Source organism: Meles meles, chromosome 9, assembly GCF_922984935.1.
Source record: "Meles meles chromosome 9, mMelMel3.1 paternal haplotype, whole genome shotgun sequence".
Taxonomy (NCBI): domain Eukaryota; kingdom Metazoa; phylum Chordata; class Mammalia; order Carnivora; family Mustelidae; genus Meles; species Meles meles.
In genome coordinates this window covers 109,405,399-109,430,955 of record NC_060074.1, presented here as the reverse complement: position 1 = coordinate 109,430,955, position 25,557 = coordinate 109,405,399, and the positions used below count along the sequence as shown (strand labels likewise).

Genomic DNA, 25,557 nt, shown 5'->3' with positions numbered 1-25,557 from the left:
ACAACATACTTGACTGTGATTTATTCTCCTACTTCGCTGGAGCCTTTACTTTTTATGTACCTTTTTGGGGGTTATTTTTCTCTTGCCTTGCTTTAAAATAGGTGGTATGATCACAGAGACCTGGGAAATCTGTTTTATGGTCGGGCGGGGGTGGAGGGGTGGCAGGAGGGTTTGACCAGACTCCACGCACATTGTACCATACTTAATGGTTTGTAATTCACTGGTTTATTCACGGAAAATGCATTAGGTGTGTGGAGTGTGCAGAACATTATGTTAGGGACTGGGAAGTTAGGATGAAGTGGATGAGGTTAAATGACACTCTGGACCCGGAGCTCAAGGCATTCACGGGTGGTTCTGGGAGAGAAGTTCACATGGAAACCCAGATCCTAGCATTGTGGGGCAAAGGGGTAGGTGTGAACAAGCCAGGTGTGCCTGCCCTCTGGGCAGAGGAGAAAAGAAAGCGGACTCCACACCAAAATCAGTAAAGGGAAGAGGGCTGTGGGGTTTGTGGTGAGGCTTTGGTTGCTGTTAGAAGTATTTATGAAGTCTTTAGGAGTACCTTCGTAGCAGGTACTGTTTTGGTACATTCTGATGAAAAAGCTGAGACTCACACAGATCTAAACCTAGTTCCTACATCTAGGAATTACTAGATGAGTGATGCTGGACATGCTCTTCAACCTCTCTGAACCTCTGTTTTCTCAAATACAAGCAAGAAGTGATCTCTACCTCAAACTTAATCATGTGTATTGAATGAGATAAACACTGAGACAGGATAATTCATTATCTGGGACACAAGTACAGAATAAGTAGTTTCCATTCCTTTGTTAAGAAGTGCTAAAGTAGCCAAGATCGAATCCGGGAGTCCAGATGGGAGAGAGCTGACCGTAAAGGTCCTTCCATAATCCTGAGAAGGACTATCCAAGGGAAGCCTTTACATCTCCTTTTACAAGAACACAAAGAAAGACAGGGCCACCATAAATCTCTGACTGCCTAACATTCCGTTTCAAGGATCTTATATTCTGGTTCTAAAAGTGATTGACAAAAAGACACTCAACGAGGAGCACGGAATGATTCATCTTTCTTTCGGGAGACATCTCGGCTTTGGAGCTCATCACAGGATGAACGATATTGCCAGAGCACCAGTGTCTTCCGCAGTGGGAAGCGTCTTCTGACTCCACCAACATCCAGCTCTGGTCTTGCTCAAGAACCATGATAACAACTTGTTTACTTCAATCTCCCTGCTAAACCGTAAGCTCTACAAGGCAAAAGACAATCTGGTAAATCTTTGTATGCTGAACACTTGACCCAGGGTGGACATTCACTTACCATGAAACTAAACATCCAACAGATTGCCAGGATTTCACTGATTCTAGTGAGAGCTCCTGAAATCAACAGGAAAGTGATAAAGGATGGGAAAGTGTGTTTAGATATGTACTTAAAATTCTGCTCTTCAGCCCAGAATATCTGTTGCAAGAGCAGCATATTGAAGAAGAAATTCAGGGGTTCCTGGGTGGCTCAGTTGGTTTGGCATCCAACTTTTGGGTTTGGCTGGGGTCAGGATCTCGCTGTCATGAGATCAAACCCTGTTTTGGGCTCCACAATCCGTGCAGAGTCTCATTGGAATTCTCCCTCTTCCTCTCTTTCTTCCTCTGCCCCTCCCCTCCCATGCTCACTCTCTTTTTGTCTCTCTCAAATAAATATAAAAAAGGGGGAAAAATCAAATATCTATCAAGAGGTTTCTGAATGAACAAAGCATAGTTAATTGGCACAGTGAAATACTATGCATGCATAATAAGGACCACACAAGACCTTTCTAAACTGATTTATAATGTGTTCCACAAAGTACTGTAAATGACAAGATCAAGTCATCAAGGTAAAAAAGACTCTGCCACATTGTATGCAAGAATACAGAAGCAATAAAAAACACACACAGGAAGGGTAAACCAATAAAACTGATAACCAAGAGAAGATGGGTAAGAAGAGGGTGAATGCCATAAAGAGAGTAAGACATCTGGTCAACCATATTATATATAATATAAATACAAAAGTATATATTATGTAAGTATATAAATAGAAGTATATATAATATCTATATTTAGGTTTTATAACATGTAAATATTCTGCAAAATCATTAATGAAATATATAATTAAAGGAAAAGGATAAAAAGAGACAAACACTAAAATGGAATAAGTTTCGAAAGTTTTATTTATTTTAGAGAATGAGATAGAGGCTGCATTAGTTGGGGGAGAGGCAGAGAGAGAGAATCCCAAGCAGACTCCCCACTGAACAGAGTGTGCCCTACGCAGGGCTTGCTGTCAGGATCATGACTTGAGCCTAAACCGAGAGTCAGATGCTTAACCAACTGAACCACCCAGGTGCCCCCTAAAACTGAATATTAAGCAAAAACAAAAAGTCTAACTGCATATTAAATAGATTTAAAAAACAGCAAATAAGGAAATATTAATTCAAGTAACTTTTTAATGAGGTATTCTGTCTAGCCATACACCCTTGGTAGAATATAATCTAAGAACTGAAATTAAAATTCAGTAAATATTACGCTTTATTGGTAGTGATATGGTTGATGTGACTCTGAAACTATTTTATGAATATTGTCAGGTAGAACAAATGAGTAAATATATTGGTATTGTTGAGACAGGTTGTTACTCTGAGAGAAGAGAGAGATATATGGAAGAGAGAATGATGAGGAAAAATCCAATGATGTTCCATTAACATTAGAAATAACCATAAGAAAGAATTTAAGCATATGTGTACACACACGCACACACACACACACACACACACACACACACACACATTTTCAAGTTCTGTCCACTGCAATGGACTAGAAGTAATGAGCAAACCTGACACCTAGATCCCAATTTCCAAATACCATTTACTACAAAAATGTGTCTTTTGCTTCTTTGGAAAAACAGCTGAGTTTAGGTGTACGCAAGGCAAGTTCAAGGTAACATCTGGTGCTAGAAAACAAGGAGGTACTCCAAGAGTAATGGAGACAGGTAAGAAAGACATAGGAGCAGAATTAGTGGGACCATGACTAGCTATATTTGAGACAATCTGAATACCAAAAAAAATAATGATAATAGTAACATTTAAAATTAATTAACTTATGAGTCTAGAGCAACACAAGAGAGGTTAGGCAGGGCAAGGGATCAAAAGCTTTTCTGGGGGGAAATAAAAGCTCTTCTGTAGAGAAGAATGCAGAATGACAGCTGAAAATGCAGAAGGAATTATAGGATTAGTAAAACAACATTTTACAAATTCCAGTGTAATAGCATATGGGTCAGGGTCATTCCCAGACTGGGAGGAAATGTTGGGGAACTGGGTATTCACACAGTGTCTGCATACAACCCCACAGGCAACGCACTGATTATAAATCACCTTTACCATACAGAGAACTGGCAGAAGTGTTTTAGCCAGTGATGGGGTTGAACCTCCCCAATAACATCATGTGCCTCCTAGTGGCATACACTGAAGAAGACAAACATCACCCATGAGGTTTTCTGCCAAAGTATTCCAACAATAAAGAAATTAACAAAAAATCCAAAGAAATATGGAACATTTTGCTTAACAACTGGCTGGTCTCCTTCAAAAAAGTTAGTAATGAAAACCATATGAAAGTGATGGGTTGTGGGGAGGGATTTTCTAGTTAAAACAGACTAAGGGGTATGACCATCAAATCCTACATGTGGACACTCCTTGAATCCCGAATAGATACAAAAACAGATGCTGCTACAGAAGACACTGTAGGGACTAAGACCATATATTGGAGAGTTCTGGTTGAATTCATGTTTACATTCTTATGCATGGTTTTGGCGTTGTGGTTTTGTAGGCGAATATCTCTGGTCTTAAAGATATGAACAGGGGCGCCTGGCTGGCTCAGTGGGTTAAAGCCTCTGCCTTCAGCTCAGGTCATGATCTCAGTGTCCTGGGATCAAGTCCCACATCGGGCTCTCTGCTCAGCAGGGAGGCTGCTTCCCCTGTCTCTCTGCTCTGCCTCTCTGCCTACTTGTGATCTCTCTCTCTGTCAAATAAATAAATAAAATCTCTTAAAAAAAGAAAAGATATGAACAGAAGGTCTTTAGGTTTAAATTATCAGTATGTCTACAACTTATTTTCAAAAAGTTCAGGGAAAAAAAAGAAGAAGAAAGAAGAAGCTTTTACACCAGAAGGAAGGGGGATAGGGGAGACGGGAGAGAGAGGGAGAGACACAGAGATGAGAGTGGCACAAATGTGCAAATGTGGCAAAATTTTAATGTTTGGGGAAGCGAGGTGAAAAGTGTATGGGTGCTTCTTTCAACTTTTTTGTTAAGTTTGAATATTTTCGAACAAAAACTTTAGGGGGAAAAATAATGCTTAGCACAGTACTTCGCCTGTAGTAAGTGCTCAAAGCTCTTCTACTATGCTCTGACAAATTCATATGTGTGTGCCCTCTACCAACACACACATGGCCAAGGACTGGTTAGCCAAATAATTATCCAATAGCAAAAGTTAGTTTCAAATTCAACCATTCACACGTGGTAGCACATCCATTTTCAAGTGCATAGTTATTAATAATGTTGAATTAATTTTAGGAAGTACTTTCAGTATATTGGGTGCTATACACTCATAAAAGAATAAATGAAACAAGATGGGATTGGGAGGGAGACAAACCATAGTGACTCTTCATCTCACAAAACACACTGAGGGTTGCTGGGGGGAGGTGGGGTTGGGAGAGAGGGAAGGAGGTTATGGACACTGGGGAGGGTATGTGCTATGGTGAGTGCTGTGAAGTGTGGAAACCTGGCGATTCACAGACCTGTACCCCTGGGGATAAAAATACATTATATGTTTATTAAAAAAAAATTAATAAATAAATAATTTAAATTTAAAATAAAAGTTATTAGATATTTGCATTACTTCATTCCCAGAAACCAGAGTCAAGCTTTTGGGGGCTATGGTGGTAAAAATAAGTAATAATAACTATCATGTATTAGGTATATAATGCCAGGCATTTTTTCCTTACAGATTACATCAGTCATCTCATATAAGCCTCATAACACTTTAAAAATAAGTTCTATTATTCATTACAGAAGAGGAAACCAAGGAACAGGGAAGCCAAGTAAATCAACTACATCACCTGAATTGATAAAACTAAGAAACACTAGTGTTTGGATTCAAACCAAGCCCATGCTCTTAATGACCATGCTACATTTGGCACATATTTATCTATTATGTGAATTGAAGGAGGAGCCATAAGAATTGTGACAGGCAAAGAAGCTTCATAAGAGAAAGGATGAGAGCTTGGTCTAAAGAAGTAGGTGAGGAATTCCAGAATTCCAGAAGAACAGAGCTGGGAACAAGGCTTGAGGGGTGGACAGAATTCACAGAGTTGGCACTCTTAACTCCATGTGGAAATTGTCTCAAAGGACAGTCTAACCAGTCAATATCTCTTACCAGCTTCTCCTTGCAAATACATATAACATACTCAAACACTTGCATACTGACAACACAGGGCTGATGGGTGCTCCCTTGACTTGAGTAATAGGAAAAAGGCCCCTAGAGAATGTCTCTTCTGATTTCCCTACTCTGAAGAGAAGGGAATCCCAAGCTCTAGCACATCTTGCCTCTTTTTTTTTTCCCCCTTTGGAATCACTTCTCAACCTTTTGGCTAAGATCAAGTGTGGAATGTCTAGACTGACTCTAATTCATCATCTTTCCCTAGAATCCTGGGCTCAGAAGAAAAGTGAACAAGAGCAAGCAAGCTTTATAGGAAGCATATTTGACTCCCACTTGCTATTTTACTCTTCCAGACAAGGAAATTGTCCAGCCCAATGAGCACTGAATCAGAATCCACAGGTGAGCCAGGAGTCCTTAGAGAAGGCCAAGGGTCCTTAGGCACCTGCTCATTGCATCTCCACATCCGTGACCCTCCTGAGCTAAAAAAGACTGATAGTTTTCTCCCTTTCTTCCATTCTGCACCCCCTTGGCACACCTACCTTTCAAGGTCAAACCTAAGTACTATGTCTCCCATGAAGGCTTTCTTAATCATTTCTGTCTCTAAACTCTTTCAGCATCTAGAACCTCCTATGATCATGGTACTTGCTGATGATGGCCTCTATTTCAGAGGCTCTTCGAAAATGCCACATCTTGGATTGAGTTTATTAAGCACATCACTCATTTAATTTTATTTAATCTACACATCATCACATTGATGTAAGAGGAACCAATCATCCCTATTATACAGATGAGGAAATTGAGTTTCTTAGAAGTTAATGTGCCTGAGATTCCATGACTGTCAAATCTACAAGATGATTACATGACCTTAAATAGAATGACCTAGATAAAAGTGCTTTAAGAGCTGGAAATTAAATATGAGACCCTTGGGCATAGAGGTTAGTGGTTTACAGTAGCTTGTACAGCACTGAGCACAAAGCAGTATCAATAAATACTGGTTGATTGGACTGGGTCCTTATCCCCACAGCACTCAAAGGAGGGTTTTGCTAGGAATCCACAATAAAAATGTGTTACAAAAGGTCTACCAGGAAGGGATCAGGATAGGCTCTGTGCTCAGGTCTTAAGAAGAACTGTTCTTTTAGTCACTGACGAGCCCCCTCTTAGAAGTAGGAATGAATAAGCATGGGGATTTTTTAAGAGTTAAGCATTATGCTAATCACTTTATGGGGATGTTTCCCAAAGTCTGATATCTTTAGGTGCTTGTAAAAATGCTACTTCTGATCACCATTCTAAACCTACTGAATAACCATTGCTGGGGATATCCTAGAAAGTATAATTTTAAATCTTTATCCCAGGTCATTCTTTGGGGAAATAAAATATAAAAGCCTTTGCTTTATATAATTATCATCTAATATTTAGAAAACTTTGAAGGGTATATATGATGATCCCCATTTTAAAGATGAGGAAAGTGATAATGAGGGAGGTGGTGGATATTATAGAGACCTCATTCCACTGTGGTCACTTCCTTGAGGACTTTTTCCCTGTGATATTGGCCAATGACTGAGGGCAGAACAGGCCAGGGGAAGCCAGAGAAAGGTTCTGTTTGGACACATGAGTCTTTATTTGCTTGTGTCACCTGTCCTAGGGACCCAGTGATAGGAACTGCAGAGCTAGTTCCAACTTTTGGCCAAGATACGTCAACTTGTAAGAACCAGGACAAGTGATTCAGCCCCTCAAGATTTCAGTGTCCTGCTCTATAAAATGGAAAGAATGGTATCTTCTTCACATGATTGCCAAGAAAACTGAATGACATCATGAAAGTAAAGTGCCTGGGGCGCCTGGGTGGCTCAGTGGGTTAAAGCCACTGCCTTCAGCTCAGGTCATGGTTTCAGGGTCCTGGAATCAAGCCCCGCATCAGGCTCTCTGCTCAGCAGGGAGCCTGCTTCCCTTCCTCTCTCTCTGCCTACTTGTGATCTCTCTCTCTCTCTCTGTCAAATAAATAAAATCTTTTAAAAAAAAGAAAGTAAAGTGCCTAGTGTAGTGCCTCATATCAGTAGATGCCCAATTAAATGTTAGCTGTTTCTACTACAAAACACAGCAGAGAGCAGCTCTTCAAGGACATCTCCAACCACCATCACCAGTGTCCTTGGACCCCTTGAGTCAACCACTGCCTTCCTTGTGCTATTTCTGTACCATCTACTGGCTTCTATTTTATTTTTTGTACCGTATGTAAATAATCTGTTTACAATATCTGTCTCTCCCTTCTAACTGTGAGAACCTTGAGGACAAGGACAGACATGCATTTTGTAATCTTGGCACTTAAGTCAGTCAGTTCCCAAAAGTTTATGTGAATGGCTTAATTTCTGAATGACCAACTGAATATCTGAATGACTGACTGACTCAAAGAATGAGCGAATAATGTGTAAGTAACTGCACACATGAAAAATAAATGTAGAAGTAAATACATGAGAGAATTAATAAGTAAATAAATGAGAGATGAATAAAGAAATTCAAGAAATCAGTGATTGCATTAGGAGACGGTGTGTGTGCGTGTGAATGAGTGAATAAGCAAATGAATGAACGAAAATCACATTGCAATCACCCTCTCATCTTCTGTCCTGAGCCTTCTGTTCTCATCCACGTGGTTGGAGTCAACTGGCCGTGCTAAACTGGTGTGTGAAAGGAATTTCTCTAAGTGCCTGTTAAAATTCTTGGCAATTCAAAGGTGACAATGCTTTAATTTCAGGGTAATGCTACAGCTTTATGACTTAGTAGTTTTATTTAATGGCCCAATTTAGCAGGAGATTATGCCGTCTGCCACTAGCCCGGAGAGACCACTTTAACGCTCACGCATTCAACACAAGCAGATCTGCTCCCTGGCTCCACCTAAGAGACCAACCTGCTGGAAGCCCTATGAGGTCACCACACCTTGGTGGATGGAGCATAAGCTATCAAACAGGGAAACAGATACTTCAAACAAAAAGTTTCCTTCCTCTAAACTGTTGAACTGCCATTCATCTTCAGCCTAAAACGGGAAAACAATTTCTGGAGAGCAAATTGTCCCTCTGAAACATAAGCAACAATATAAGTATTAGTCCAACTGATTACACTGCTAGTGAGCCACGGCCCATATGTCACCCATGAGTGCGTCTCAAGCAGGAAATGGTGCTTGTGTTACCCAGGAACAGCAACACAGCTTGTGGGCTCCCTCCCCGGATGAGCTGAGCCTAATGCGTAGAGACACAGTAGACATGTTTCCCAGGGAAGGGAAATGAAGAAACGGAGAAAGACCTATGGTTCCTACACTATGTGGTCTGTGTCAGTCGCTCTCTGACATTCTTTAAAGTGTTAGCTCCTTTGATTGTGTCCATACCAATCATAAAATCTGTCATCACGCTTCATATAGAGAGAGGAACTGAGATACAAACATTAAAGTCCTTGCCCGTGGTCCCAAGACAATAATTACCATAGATATTAATTATAATAATTTGAAGGTTGTAATAAACACCAGGAGTTGTTCTAAGACTTTTAATTAATGCATATGAACTCACTTCCCCTCATAACCATGACCTTCAAAATTGTAAGCCATGATTAAGGAGCCAGGAATTTGCACAGGTAGAAGAAGGGCTTGGGGAAAGGCACAGTTAGACCTGAATTTTCTTTTCTTTCTTTTCTTTTCTTAAAAGATTTATTTATTTATTTATTTATTTGAGAGAGAGAGAGAGAATGAGAGAGAGAGAAAGCATGAGTGGAGGAAGGTCAGTGGGAGAAGCAGACTTCCTGTCGAGCAGGAAGCCCGATGCGGGACTCCAGGATTGTGACCTGAACTGAAGGCAGTTGCTCAACCAACTGAGCCACGCAGGTGCCCCTAGACCTGTATTTTCAAAAGACCCCTCTAGCTGTAGGAGGAAACATGAATCAGAATCAGGAAGGCTGAGGACTTGGGTGTTGTTATTTTGTTTTGTTTACGACAAGGACAGGGGATTATAAACACTGTAGACTTGGGGGAACCATATCGTCATCATTTTTACATTCTCAGTGCCTCATCAGTGGCTGGCCCAAGCAGGCAAGCAAGGCATACTGATTTGAATAAGAGAGGAAAGAGTGCTTCTTAGGCTTTAGTATCCTCTGGTAAGACAGAACACACCTGACAAAGGAACAGCTTTAGGTTTGATGGCTGTAATCGGAATCCCTTTTCTGTAACATATTAACCTTATTAACATATTTGCAAGTGAAAATAATTCCAGGTATTTCACAGTAATGTGTCTTTTTTTTTAAGATTTTATTTATATATTTGACAGACAGAGATCACAACTAGGCAGAGAGGCAGGCAGAGATAGAGGGGAAGCAGGCTCCCCACCAAGCAGAGAGCCTGATGCGGGGCTCGATCCCAGAACCCTGGGATCATGACCTAAGCTGAAGGCAGAGGCTTTAACCCACTGAGCCACCCAGGCACCCCTCACAGTGATGTGTCTTTGTGTCTTGAATTAACCCAGTACCCAGAAGATAGCCAGCACAACAGTATGTAGTCCATAATCAAATGACAAGTTTTTGGCAACCATCCCTCTGCAATGATGGCTATCTAACTTATGACTACAGGCAAGCTTAAGAACTTGAACCTTAATTGTTCTTGCAGAAGACTTTCGTAGGGAAGTTAATTCCTCCTTTTTGTGCTGTGTATGTGTGCCTATGTCCATGCGTGTGTGTGTGTGTGTGTGTGTGTGTTTGTGAAGTGTAGTGTTTGGGCTAGAAGCCAGAGGGTGATGTCAATAAGAGGTACAAGGACAGAACTTTATTACAGATGTGCAAGACAACAACAACTGAATTCTTATTCTCTTTGGTGTAAAATAAAGCTGCAAAAATTAACAGTGCACTAAGAAACTCAGCGAGAGATAAATGTGCTATAAGTTGGTTCCATGCAATGTCATGGGTAACTCATACACTGACAGACCCTTGAGCAGCCCATATACAAACTGTAAACTCACAAACATTGCTGTAACTTTAAAAGTAAGGCTGTTAGAGCCAACTGAATGGACACTTTCTTTCTTTCCATCAATAGTCTGGATAATAATCTATTACCTGCAATCACACTGCACAATTATGTGCCGGGATATTAGAGAGACTTCAATTGCAGCTTCTCTACCTACTCCATTATGCATGCTTTGATGAGTTTTAATGAAAACAGAGCCTACTGCCAAAGAAGGGACAAACAGAGCATCATAATAACAAGAATGATAAGATATGGGGACTTGTAAGGTGGTTTGCAAATGGATTATGAGCTGTTTGAGAATAAAAAACAAGTTTTGCTTTAGAGATTTGATGAAACATTCCTTGTAAACTCCTTGAAATGCCTGATGATAGCTGTATAGGTCTAGATACACAAAATTGACATGGTATCCATCAAGAGAGAAAATAAATGTATTTTTGTTAGTGGTTCTGAACAACAATTTTGCATATCAACATGAAATTCTTCTGTACAGAAGGAAAAACACTGTAAGGCTGGGAAACATCTTTGAACATGGTGACAAGATGAACTGTCAACATTAAAAATGGCAAAATGGAAACTGTGTAAAATGAGCTTAAATATCAAGTTTTAAGGAATATCTTGTCAGAATGTACCATGTTTCTAATTCTGCTTTATCAATACTAGAAGTTTCCCCTCACAAATGCTCCCTTGAGGCTCCTAGAACCTCAGAAATCTCACAGAACATGCAGTAGGAGCACAGACTTTATTTCTGGCAAAAGGAGACAACTATATTTTACAGCTAGGATGATTACGCAGATATCTTCTATACTAGGACAAGCAGTGAGAAAGAAGGAGAACATTAATAATCAAATTAGGGTGTTTGGTTACCCAATTTCATGATCATTTGCTCTTGGGGGCTGGGAAGTTTGCATATATATTCTAATCCTCACATTAATTATAAAGGCAGCCATTTTTAACATCTTCACATCTTCATTTCACTGATAAGAAAACCAAGATCCGGAAATGCTAAATGACGTGTCCAAGGTCACGTAGCTGGAATGTGCCAGTACTAGAATCTGAATTCCAATGTGAATCCAAAACATGTGGTATTCCCACTGGTCATTCCTGTGTTTGAGGAAAAGAAAGGATTTGGGGAAGGCCATTAATGGGAGAAGAGGCTATGGGGAACATGTGGGCACTTGGACTCTTGGATTTGTAGAAGACATAGCATGTAGTGGAAATGACTCAAACCCAGTTATATCAGACGTTGAGGCAGCAGCCACAGTTCCAAACTGTTATTTATTTAATGGGATTAATCTAAGATAAATTAGCAGGATTGGGAAGAAAAAAAGGGGAAGGTATTAATTAATCTTTAATTTGGCTGGGATTTTAATTAATCTTTAATTTGGCTGGGATTTTTCAGGGTTCCATTTACACTGAACTCATTGGAGCATGCATAAAGTAGATTCAGGATTCATTACATCCTGTCCCTCATTTTCCATTAAGTAAGGAGCTCAAAGATCCATGGGAACACACAAGGAAACACTAGTGGTTACAATGAAGTATGATTGGTGTCACAGTGGAAATATACAGAGATGAGAGGAGAGCACAGAACAGGACTACCTAAACTACAGGTACTCCAAGTTTATTAGGCCCAGTTGTCTAAAGAAAAAGAGCCAACAGGATGTGAGTATAATTATCTACCCAGACCTATATCTATCTAAGTCTATCTTCTGTTTATCAATCAATCAACTGATCAGTTTCAAGGAATTGGGTCACAAGATCATGGAGGGTTTTTAAGTCTGCAGGGTAAACCAGAAAGCAGGAGACTCGGCGAAGAGTTGCAGTTGGAGTCTAAAGGCTATCTGCTGGCAGGATTTGTTTCTGCTTAGTAGAGATCAGGCTCTTTTCTACCAAGAGCTTGAATTTATCAGTTGAGGCCCATCCATGTTTTGGAGGGTAATTTGCTTTACTCACAGTTCACTGATTTAAATGTTAATCTCATCCAAAACCAAAACAAAACAACAACAAAAAAACACCGTCACTGAAATATTAGTGATAATTTTTGACCAAATATCTGGGTACCATGGTCCAGCCACGTTGAAACCTAAAATTAACCACTGTACTGAGGGAAGCAGGATATACCTAAAAAGACTCATTCTCCTATTTTTCAACCCCAATTTCCTGCACAGATTCCTCAGGGTTTCACTAATTTCAACTACTTTCTGTGCCCTGGTCTTTCTCTATTCCTATCTTCTCCTTTATATTGGTCCCAGTGCCTGGAACTCCCTCACTTCCTTATAGCATCTAACTCACTCTGCAAGCCCAACTTGAATTTTCTTCCAGGAACCTAATTCTGAGTCCTCCTGGATTTCTTGTTGTCTTAAATGCACTCCTCCCTACTAGCCCAATTGTATTGACAAAGCTAAGGATGACCACAAACTTCACATCATTGCTAAAATTATCCACACCCAGTCTAGGAGATTTTTACAACCAAGTAGTGGCACAGGGTCCAGGTGTCCCTTTTACCAAAACATTGTGTTTTCATATGCCATGCCATGGTTTCCCTTAGTGGTCTCTGTGTCCCTCAGTTACTCACCAACTGGTTGACTTACCAACTTTTAGTTTGTTAGCTCTCTTCGACTTTTGTTCAGCTTGTGTTTCTCGCATTCATCTTTTTAAAAAGATTTTATTTATTTCAGAGTGAGAGATAGAGTGGGAGGAGGGGCAGAGGGATAGGGAGAGAGACAATACCAAGCAGACCCCACTCTGAGCTTGGAACCAATTGTGTGGCTTGATCCCATGACTCTGAGATCAATACCTGAGCTGATACCAAGTCGGATATTCAGCTGACTAAGCCACTCAAGCACCCCTCTTGCATTCTTCTTAACCTCACTCCCATATAACCTGCAAAGTGAGGTATTTCTGCTGCAGTTTGGAATCTATTGAAAAAATCCATGCTTCATATATTTGCATGCTTTGGGGATTTCAGTGATAGCTCCTGCCTCGCCACCATCCTTGTTCCTTGATGAATTCTAATCATTTTTTCCCCCAGACTTCTTTGCACAGTTCTTTAAATAGGCTAACATTGAGGGGCGCCTGGGTGGCTCAGTGGTTTAAGCCGCTGCCTTCGGCTTGGGTCATGATCTCAGGGTCCTGGGATCGAGTCCCGCGTCGGGCTCTCTGCTCGGCAGGGAGCCTGCTTCTCACTCTCTCTGCCTGCCTCTCTGCCTAAATCTTTAAATAGGCTAACATTGACATTTTCCATTTGCCCCCAACCAGTGCACTCTCCATCTGCCTGCTGCCTTCTCTGTGCCCAGAAAGACTGATGAAAAACATTACATCAACAATTGCTCTTGCCTTCTGAATTCTAGCTGGGTTGGCTCAGTGAAGAAACAGGGAAGAGACTGGAAGGAACAAGGAGAGGTGGAGCATTCCCAAGCGCCTAGTTAGCCATTCCCACACAGGAGGTCATAGTTCTCACAAGGCAAGGCTTCTCCACATGCTGCCCTCCTTCTCACTCTGGTAACACTCCCTCCCTTCACCTTTATGGGCATGATGGCGGGAGCAACCCCTCTGTTACTAGCTCTTCTCTGTAGTCCCCTTCCCATAATTTCCTTTTGTAGGCGCACACTTTTGTAAATAGTCTCTAATTTGAGCAAGGCCTATGAGTGGTCTGCTGTCCTCAAGATAAGAGAACAATGCTAAAGCCTATGCATGATATGATGATGACACCTTCTGACTGGTGCTCAGAAACTGGTTCATCTTTCATTCAGAGACAGTTAACTAGTCTGCATGCTCAACAAGTGTCTATGATAAAACATTGCTTCTTTTCCCCAGAATTGACTTAGTAGATTTCCTTGCTTTGAAACTATAGTTCGGATTTTGGACCTTCAACAGCTTTTGCTTGCCCCCTACTCAAGAAAATGTGATCCTTTTCTACTCATTCAGTTTGATGAGTTTCTCAGTGTTCTAAACTCACAACTCATCTTGGTGAGTTTGTTGGTCCCCATAAATATGCAGGCTTAGGGGACCTGTGGAATTTGCTCCTGACATTCATTCGTTCTTCCTGAAAATGTTCTTCTTTGCCCTTTTTTCTGAGCAGCTCTTACTCCCTACCTAGATCTTAGATCAAAAGCCCTTCCACTGTGCAGGAGGCTGGATTAGTTGTCCCTCCAGTGGACTCCCAGAACACTGTACACACTTTGTCGTGATCCTTATAATTGCTGTTATGCCTTCTCCATGATTAACTTCTGAAGGACACTGAAATGATACCCTTATGGGTTGAATTCTGTCTGAAAAGATGCATGGAAGTACTAACCCTTGACACCTGTGAACATGACTTTAGTTGGCAATAGGTTCCTTGCAAATGTAATCAATTTAAGATGAAATCATACTCCATTAGGGTGGATCCTAATCCAATATGACTGATATCCTTACAAGAAGAGAAGAAACAGACACATGAAAGGAGAAGGCTAAGTGTGACTCTTTCATATGGAAGCAGGGTGACAATCTGGGGAGGCCGTCACTGAAGTGCTGCTGCTAAGGCCTAGGAATGCCCAAGGTTAGGCAAGCCAGCAGAAGCCAGAAGAAGCAAGGGAGAATTCCCCCCTACAGGGTGCAGAGGTAGTGTGTGTCCCTGTGGCACCTCGATGTTGGACTTCCAGCCTCCAGAACGGTGACACATATACTTCGGGGTATTTTTATGTCACTCAATTTGTTATAGCAGCCTGGAGAAAGTAATACAGACACTACTATTTTGTATCCTTCACAGTCTGCGCAGTGCCTGAAATGTGTGTAAACTCATATTGGGCTGAATGGTATAGTAAATCATATATAGAGATGTTAGAAGTAGGCCAGCTCTGCATTCCTGCAGAAACTTTTTATCTTCCTCATCCATAATTTCATTCAACACTCTACAGTGGGCCTTCCCTCTCTCCTACCCACTAGTGCTGTTTTGAACCAACTCAGAACAATAGGCACACTGTCAAAATGTGTAGAGGTTCAGATTCGGTCCACTTTATAAATAAGTCTAATCACCCTCCTTAGGTTACTTCCATGAATTGGCATACTGTCCCCATGCAGAGATCACGCTGCTTTCCAGTGAATGGGGCCATTGTTTTGTGAATATGTGGGGAGCTCATCTTCCTAAGATCACCAGTGCTAAGTAAGATGCACAGACATGAATCCCCAGGGAGGGATAAGGTGCCACCTAGAGTAAAGGAATGTGTCCCCCAGGGCACATTGTGAAGACAGATGTAGTTGTGATTCAAATTTACTGTTTTCCAATCTAAAACCTGTCCGTTACCCTCATGATATCTATTTGCAGGTATGTATAGGTTTATTAGGAGAAACATCCCCTTTTCTGTCAAATCTCAAATGATCTCTAAGGGAATTCTAAATGAAGAAGGCCTGTGAGACCACCTGGCCCCAGGTCCTTATTTTAGGTCCCCAGATCTTATTTATGTGCAGCTAGGCCAGGGGCACTCAGCTGACTGGCACAAGGTGCAGAGAGAGAATCCAGGTCCCCTGCCTTCTGGTGCCATTTACACTCTCTGTGTGATTACCCCAGTAATGTTGCTCAAAAGTGCAGAGAACAGCAACTTCGTGTTTTCAAAAACTGGAGTTAAACACAGAACAAGTCACCCTCCCACCCCACTGCACACTGTTCTGGTCCATCAGTTACGATTGTCCATTCCCTCTCTTCCTAATTCTCTCTCTTCCCTGGGTCACTTTGTTATACCTTCACTGGTGTCACAAGTCACTCCTATTTAAGAACAAGTAACAATTATAAATACAAAAATATGTGTTTGATCATCATGATGTTTATGTATTAAAATGGGTGTCAGTTAAATATGAGAATTATGGAATTTAGCCAGTACCGAAGGTTTGTTTTTATTTTTATAGTTCTTCTAGAAAAACAAAAACAAATCAAAAGCAAAACCGATGTTCCACAACTACATGTAACCAAAACAGCATGTGTAAAATAAATCCCCAGTCATGCATTATCAAGCCTATGAACTCCAGGACACAATTCCAAGGTCCCCATTCCTTTAGTATCACATCAGCAAAATAGCAACCTTTAAATACAAATAAGCATTTCTCTTTAGCCATTCCTGGACAAAATATCATACATAAGCCTGAAGGGTAGTCTTTTTAAGGAGGCGGGAAGCGCCATGTAAATGAGACCTATGAATCAATTATACCCTCCTTGTCACTGTGCTTACATTATTTTGAAGAGTTTAATAATTTAAGGCCTATTTAATGTATATATTTTAAACTCAAAATATATTTTAATGACATAAGGGCAAGTCTATGCTTATCTATTAAATTCATGATTTTAAAATATATATTTTAAAATATATATTTTAAATATATATTTTTTAATATATATTTTAAAATATATATTTTAAATATATATTTTTTAAAATATATTTTAAAATATATATTTTAAATATATATTTTTAAAAATATATATTTAAAATATATTTTTAAAATATATATTTTAAAATAGGGGCACCTGGGTAGCTCAGTGGGTTAAGCCTCTGCCTTTGGCTCAGGTCATGATCTCAGGGTCCAGGGATTGAGCCCCACATCAGGCTCTCTGCTTAGTGGGGAGCCTGCCTCCTCCTCTCTCTCTGCCTGCTGCTCTGCCTACTTGTGATCTCTCTCTCTCTCTCTCTCTGCCCAATAAATAAATAAATAAATAAAACCATAAAAAAATAAATAAAAATATATGCACTCATAGAAGAAACACACATACACATTCACAGAAAAAAAAAATCCCAAGGAAATCCATACAATAAAATAACAATAGTAATCTGTGGATTGTGGTTTAAAGGTGATTTTGACAATCTCTTCAGATAGTGCTTTTTTCATTAAATTTTCTATAATTAATATTGACTTATTTTATAACAAAAGCAAAACATAAACAATACAAAGTACCCAATTAATCTTTGAGTGATATAAATTATTACTGCACCAGAGGTTTTGTTTGCTTCCTGACTCTCGACTATTAGTACCAGTATTTATTACTTTGAGCAAGTCATGAAAATCTCATATTCTCTTTCTTTCTATGTAAGATAGAGATAAAAATATCTACCTCAGGTTTTTATTGTGAGGAGCGCAAGAGATGGTATTTGTAAATCTCAGTTCAGCTCCCAAAGTGGGTAACAGGGCATCTACTGAATTTGAATTTCTTAAACTAGAAAGTCTAAATTGTTAACAAGAATCACTGGAGTTCCGTGTGTTAATTCCATCTTGAAAATACTCAAGGTACACAGAGAAAACTAGTTCTTCATTCATAGGTTAACACTACAGTTTACCATAACATAATTTCTAATTATGATATAGCAGCCAGCACAGAGGCAATTTGGAGAGATGAATTATTAAGGAAATGCAATGAAATGCATCTAATTCTGTGAACTAGCATATTCTACTGAAGAAGTGTGGTTGTTTGTATCCAGAAGAACAAATCGGTAAGTGCCTGTAATCACCAGTTTTGCAATGCTTTGCTTGCATTTCTACCTGTGATATTGCATGACATTTTCCCTGATACAATGGCCTCACAAATGAGAGTGGCTGTGTCTTAATTCTCTGCATGTCCTCAGTGCCCAGGGCACCCTGTGGCCACAGAAAGAGCTTGGTGAATGTGCTTGCTTTGTTGTAAGGAAGCCTGAGGACTCAATGAGTCTTAATACCCTCCCTGCTTTTCTGCTTTATTACATGATTCTGTTGTCATTTCTAAAGGCCAGTGCTTGAAACAAACACACAGAAATGTGTATGTGCTAATTAATGACACTCACAATGGAGAGGGTACTTGCACTGCCGTATTTTTAAGGAACTATTACATCAGGTTTTGGCTTTGAGGAATTATTTTTCAGAATAATTTAGTGATCGTATATTGTTCCTAAATCCATGCACTAATTAAGTCTTACTATGTCTTTGTGCACTTTAGAAAGGAGTGGCCAGGAAGATGCAAATAGCTCACTTTTCTTACTAAGCATCTATTGGATGAGTAGCCTGGCCAATTCCTCTGATACTCATGATTGTGTCTCATCTTCAATTCTGGGAGGAAGGAACTACTTTTCCCATTTCACTGATGAACAGCTGAAGCTCAGAGAGCATATGGGATTCACACCATCCTCGGGGCCAGACACGAATCATACTTTCCAACTCCCTGAGTCAGGGTTCCCTATTCATTTTGAGTTTTTGTTTGTTTGTTTGTTTGTTTAGTTGTTTTTCTTTTCTTTCTGCTTATGAGTTTTAAGAGAGAAAACATCCTTGGCAAGTTCTAAAGAAAATACCTGAGAGTTAATTCTCGATTTGACGGAGTGTAATCAAGACCATTAAGTCTTCCTCTCTCATGAAGATAACTCAGCTGTTAATGTCTATTACTTACTTAAATACCAGCCCCCACCACAGAAATTGGTTCTCTAAATTTTTATTTATGTATGTCCCCTTCCTGTTGTCTTCCCTTTGCTGTGTAGCATCCCATAGCTAGGTTAAGTATGAGCGTGGTTTCTGATCCTTACCTGTGATGTTGCAATACACTTGGAGAGGACCCAGTGGCCCGCTGCCATCAGAGTCGATGTAGAAGAAACCAGCTGTGTTCCCTTGGTGCCTGTATACCTCACAGGATTGCTCGTAGAGGGCTGAAAAGACACAAAGACAGCAGAGATGAAGCTTTGCTTGGCTCTGGATATCACTCTGGAGGGATCAGTAACTCCTACTAATCACTTACGTTCACTATTGATTCCATCCCCTTCTATAGCCTTCATTTCCCACTCCCCTTACCCAGATCTTAGCAATCCAGTCTCCCAATACTTGATGGAGTCACACGTCCATTCCTCCTAGCATCCTTTCTTCTGAACCACTCAGAGGTTAGTTCCTCCAAAAAGTCTCCCCTTCCCTCAATTGTGGCCCTTTTCTGTGCTGATGTATGAGTCCCTACTCTGTGCCCACAGAGTGTACTGATCTACGATCATCACATGCTGTTCTGTCCCCAACGGAAACTGTAAGAACAGTGGCCCTGTGCTGTGTGATGCTGTGTTCCAACACCTGGCACAATGCCACATTCACAGAAGTTCGAAAATGTTTGATGAATGGATGAAAAACTGAATGAATATATATGGTCATGACTTCTTTATTAATAAAATAAAATGACATTATCTTACTTCTCTATATCCAGAGCTCGGTGCAGTACCTAAAACAGAGCAGGTGTCCAACCAAGTTGAGTCTATTTTTTTTAATTTATTTATTTTTTCAGCGTAACAGTATTCACTGTTTTTGCACAACACTCAGTGCTCCATGCAATACGTGCCCTCCCTATTACCCACCACCTGTTCCCCCAACCTCCCACCCCCGACCCTTCAAAACCCTCAGGTTGTTTTTCAGAGTCCATAGTCTCTTATGGTTTGCCTCCCCTTCCAATTTTTTTTTTTTATAAACATATAATGTATTTTTATCCCCAGGGGTACAGGTCTGTGAATCGCCAGGTTTACACACTTCACAGCACTCACGATAGCACATACCCTCCCTAATGTCCATAACCCCCTAAGTTGAGTCTATTTTGACTTAACAACATTCATTGTGTTCCTAATATGTGTCAATAGCGTGGTTGCCACCTGACAACAGACCATGAGTGAGGCAGTCACTCTGTGCCATAGAAAGCTCACAGCATGGCTGTAGCCACACAGGTGGCTATGTGCACAGAGAGAGACAGACACGGGTGCCTTGAGATAGGGTACTTTGACTGATATGCAGATATGAGAAATTTATAAATCTCATTACAGTAACATGAATGAATTCGGTGACGTGTGAGGCCTCATGCATGAGAATGTAGAATGTCATCTGATGTTTAAGACCAAATGGTATAGCTCAGCGCAGCAAGTACATATCCAATTATGTCATCCCCCCATGCTTAAAACACTTCAGTGGCTCCCAACAGCTTTAAAGATATAGCACCAACTCCTCACCTTAGCCAACATGCCCCTGTGACTAATGCCCCATCCCAGAAATATGAAGCCGCACTTTGTCATGATCAAGTGTAAGGGGTGCCTCAGATAATTCATTACCTATAAAGTTCTAAAGCTTGAGAGAGTTTGACTTTTTTTATAAATTACAGTGAATTCAAGGTTATCTGTGTACTCCCATAACTCTCTCTTGCAGTCATGCGCACTTTCTGAACCAGAGGCTATAGTTTGCATCACATATGCAGAGCATAACATATAGCTCATTTCTGTTTGCTCAAACCTGACACACCTGGGTGTGCACCATACATAAGAGAGTCAGCTCTTAAGTGCGTTATCCCTCTCACCACCCCTTCATTTCCGAGATGGTGATGGTGTGATGGACGTGCTGCATTCACATGCAGGGTAAATACCATACAGGCAACAACGTGGGGGTTACATAGTGGTTAAGAGCTATGAGCCCTGAAATCAGGCTACCACTTACTCTCACTTATGGGAACTGGGAGAAGCCACGTCTCCTGTGGTACACAACCTCTAAGATTACTCATCTTGAATTCATATTGTTTTCCTGAAGTTCCTCAACTTGAGTGTAGGCTAGACTTATGGATATGCCTCTAACAGATTATGACAAAGGTAATAGATGTCATTTCCAAGACTAGATTTTAAAAAGGCCATGGCCTCCATCTTCAGTGCTGCTAGATCACTTGCTGTCAGAGAAGCCAACTGCTCTGGTCTGAGGCTGCTATAGAAAGCCAACTGCTCTGGTCTGAGGTTGCTGTAGGAAGAGGTCCACATGAATGAGCATGGGGGCTTCAGGGTATGCCATGTGAGTGAGTTCTGAAGCAAACTGCCACAATCAAACACCAACATGCCTGCGGTGTTAGCTAACATCTTAATTGCAACTCCATGAGAGATTGAGCCAGAACCACCCAGCTAAGTGTCAAGGACCCAAGGAAAATATGAGGTAATAATATGTTGTTTTCAGGTGCCAAGTTTTGTTATAAGTCATTATGTAGCAATATGTAGTTAATAAACTTTCAAATAATTAATTTTCTCATGGGGCTATACGTATAAAAAAGAGCCTACCTCATACAACTAGTAAGGATTCAAAGAGATACTCAAGTTAATCCCAAGGATCCTTATGAAAAACCAACAAGTCCTACCTCCCTTCTGCAAATATGATGACTTTTAGTTCTTAGTTCATTCTTTTGGTATTAACTGTATCTCTGAATAGCGTGTCCAAACTGCTACTTCTTGATTTTTTTTTCATTTATATAGGTTATTTTCTTACTTACCAACACAAAGATAATAATTTGGCTTTTACTTAACCCCCCACATTCAAAGAACTTTCTATGCCCCCTACCTCCAATACAGTTGCATTATAATTTTAGTTTGATCAGTGGATACTGTTTACCGTGATGTGGCAACATACAAGACACTCACAAATAATGAATCTTACAATGTGATTAATTTTCCTTTTATGAAACAAATGTAATTTTTCTCATAATGAATAACTGCCTTATTCTCCCATTTGTCTAGTTGTCTATGTATTGGTCACAAATTTAACTCCTAATTCACTACCAAACCTCTAAAATGCCTCCCAAAATATTCATGTAACAACTAATATAGATGGATACCTAAGGAGAGAAGAAAGAATGGGGGAGAAGGGACAGAGATGAAAGTTAAAACTTTCTGGATATTTATATTTTAAATTTTGGAGAAGGAGGGACAAGATGGCAGAGAAGTAGGAGATCCTGTTTCAACTGGGCCCCTAAAGTGAGCTAATCATCTACCAGAACACTCTGAACACCCATGAAATCAGCCTGAGATGTAGGATTATACACTTCTGGATCTCTAAGGGGGCAGAAGACACCAGTGGAGAGGTAAAGCAGAGTGGGAATGATCGAACTGATATCAGACAATAAACAGAAGGGGGAGGGAGCCACCAGAAGCGACCCACTGGAAAGTAATACCCCAATACAAGAGTTCCCTGTGATTGGGGACCATGATTAACTTGGAGTCTTATTAAAAGCACTCAAAAAGAGCAAAAGATCTTAAGGGGCAACTGGTGGAATTGGGCGGTCACAGGCATGGGCCTAAACCCACTGACCTAGGATGGCCACCACTGGCAACCACCCATGCCAGAGAGTGCAGTGAAGCCTCCAGGCAGTGGTCCCTGAGCCCCCCGCTTTCCGCTGCTTGCACCACCACTCGGGTAAGCACACCCCTGCCAGCGCACACTATGGAGTCTGGTGTGGACACCAGCCAGCGCTCTCTAAAACCACAGCCTTTTGCATTCTTAATGTGCACTGCTTGACTGGGGTCTGAATGGCGCTCCCAACCTACACCTGAGAGAACTCCGTGTGGGCACCAGCCAGTGGTCTCTAGGACCTGTTAAGAGTCTGAGCACTCCCAGCGGAGGCTTGAAAAACTCAGTGCACTATCTCTGGTTGGGATCTCTGGGGCTGGCAGCAACCTGCAAAACCCTGAAATCTGGACCCCAGATCTGTTTTTTGCACATCCAGACACTTAATTGTGAAATTCATAAATGATGATTTCAGACAGGAGGTCTTAAGCACAGCTAGGGGGAAGAGATTCCTTAGGTACAGAGGAAGGTCCATCAGAATAATGTCAAACCTGTCCACAGAAATCTGGCAAGCCAGAAAGGTTGGCAAGACACATTCAGGGCACTAAATGAGAAAAACATGCAGCCAAGATTACTTTTTAAAACAAGGCTGACATTCAAAATGGTTGGTGAGATAAAGAGCTTCCAAGACTAGCAAGGTTTAAGAGTATGTGACCACCAAGCTGACAGTACAAGAAATATTAAGGGGGGGTTTGTAAAAGAAGAAAGAACCAAAGAGTGGCATAGAACAGAAATTTACAGAGACAATCTATAGAAACAAGGACTTCACAAGCAACATGATGTCAATAAAAACATATCTTTCAATAATCACTTTCTTTTTTTTTTAAGATTTTATTTATTTGACAGAGAGAAATCACAAGAGAGGCAGGCAGAGAGAGAGGAAGGGAAGCAGGCTCTCCGCTGAGCAGAGAGCCTGATGCAGGACTCGATCCCAGGATCCTGAGACCATGACCTGAGCCGAAGGCAGCGGCTTAACCCACTGAGCCACCCAGGCGCCCCCAATAATCACTTTCTATGTGAATGACCAAAACGCTCCCATAAAACAATGCAGGGTTGCAGATTGGAGAAAATGACAGGACCCATCCATATGCTGTCTACAAGAGACCCATTTGGAACCTAAAGATACATCCAGACTGAAAGTGAAGGGATGGAGAAGCATATTTCATGCCAATGGGCCTCAAGAGAAAGCTGGGGTAGTGATTCTTATATCAGATAAATTAGATTTTAAACTAAAAACTGTACTCAGAGATAAAGAAGGAAACTGCATCATTCTTAAAGTGTCTAGACACCAAGATCTAACAGTTGTAAATATTTATGCCCCCAATACGGGAGCAGCCAAATACATAAGACAACTGTTAATCAAGATAAAGTGTATTGATATGAATACATTAATAGTAGGGGATCATAACATTCCACTTTCAATAATAGACAGATCATCCAAGCAGAAAATCAATAAAGAAACAATAACATTGAATGACACATTGGACTAGATGGACCTCATAGATACATACAGAACATTCCATTCGGCAACAACAGAATACTCATTCTTCTTGAGCACACAAGGAACTTTCTCCAGAATAGACCACATACTTGGTCACAAATCAGGGCTCAACTGATACAATAAGACTGAGGCTATTCCCTGCATATTCTCAGACCACAGTGCTTTAAAACTGGAACTCAACCACGAGAAAAAGTATGGGAAGAATTTGAACACTTAGAAGCTAAAGATCACCCTGCTTAAGAATGTTTGGATCAACCAGGAAATCAAAGAAGAACTTAAACAATTCATGGAAACTAATGAGAATGAAGACACATCAGTCCAAAACTTATGGGATACAGCAAAGGCAGTCCTAAGGGAGAAATACATAGCCATACAAACCTCACTAAAAAAAACTGAGAAATCCAGAAAACACCAGCTCTCTTTACACCTTAAAGAACTGGAGAATCAACAACAAATTAAGCCAACCCCACACACAAGAAGGGAAATAATCAAGATTAGAGAAGAGATCAATGAGATAGAAACTAGAGAGACAATAGAACACATCAATGATACTAGAAGCTGGTTTTTTTTGAAAGAATCAATAAAATTGATAAATCGCTGGCCAAACTAATCAGAAAGAAATAAGAGAGGACTGAAATTAATAAAATTATGAATGAAAAGGGAGAGATCATGACTAACAGCAAGGAAATAGAAACAATCATTAGAAATTACTATCAATAGTTATATGCCAATAAGTCAAGCAAAGTAGATGAAATGGATGCATTCCTGGAAATAGAAACTTCCAAAACTGAATCAGAAAGAAACTGACAAGCTGAATAGACCAATATCTAGTAACGAGATTAAAGCAGTGATCAAAAACCTCCCAAAATACAAGAGTCCAGGGACTGAGGAATTCCTTGGAGAACCCTACCAACATTCAAAGAAAAAATAATACCTATTCTCCTGAAGCTGTTTCAAAAAATAGAAACAGAAGGAAAACTCCAGACTCTTTTTATGAAGCCAACATTATCCTGATCACCAAACCAGGCAAAGACTCCACCAAAAAAGAGAATTTCAGACATATATCCCTGATGAATATGGATGCCAAGATTCTCAACAAGATCCTAGCTAATAGGATCCAACAGTACATTAAAAAGATTATCCACCATGACCAGGTGGGATTTATCCATAGAATGCAAGGGTGGTTCAACATTTGCAAATCAATCAATGTGATAGAAAAAATCAGCAAGAGAAGAGAGAAGAACCACATGGTCCTCTCAATTGATGCAGAAAAAAGCATTTGACAAGATACAGCATCCATTCCTGATTAAAACGCTTCAAAGTAGGGATAGAGGGAACGTTCCTCAACTTCATAAAATCTATCTATGAAAAACCCACAGTGAATATTATCCTCAATGGGGAAAAGCTGACAGCGTTCCCTTTGAGATCAGGAACATGACAAGGATGTTGCCACTCTTGCTACTATTGTTCAACATAGTACTAGAAGTCCTAGCAAAAACAATCAGACAACAAAGAGAA

General features: G+C 40.4%; 1 protein-coding gene across 1 annotated transcript in view; it reads right to left on the bottom strand.

The window, feature by feature from the left end:
* Positions 1-25,557, bottom strand: part of CNTNAP5 (contactin associated protein family member 5) — an 848,385-nt gene that overhangs the window by 275,270 nt on the left and 547,558 nt on the right. Inside the window, exon 12 of the mRNA XM_046019554.1 lies at positions 18,956-19,075. Within this exon, the coding sequence (XP_045875510.1) occupies positions 18,956-19,075 (120 nt within the window). The remainder of the gene's footprint in view (positions 1-18,955; positions 19,076-25,557) is intronic.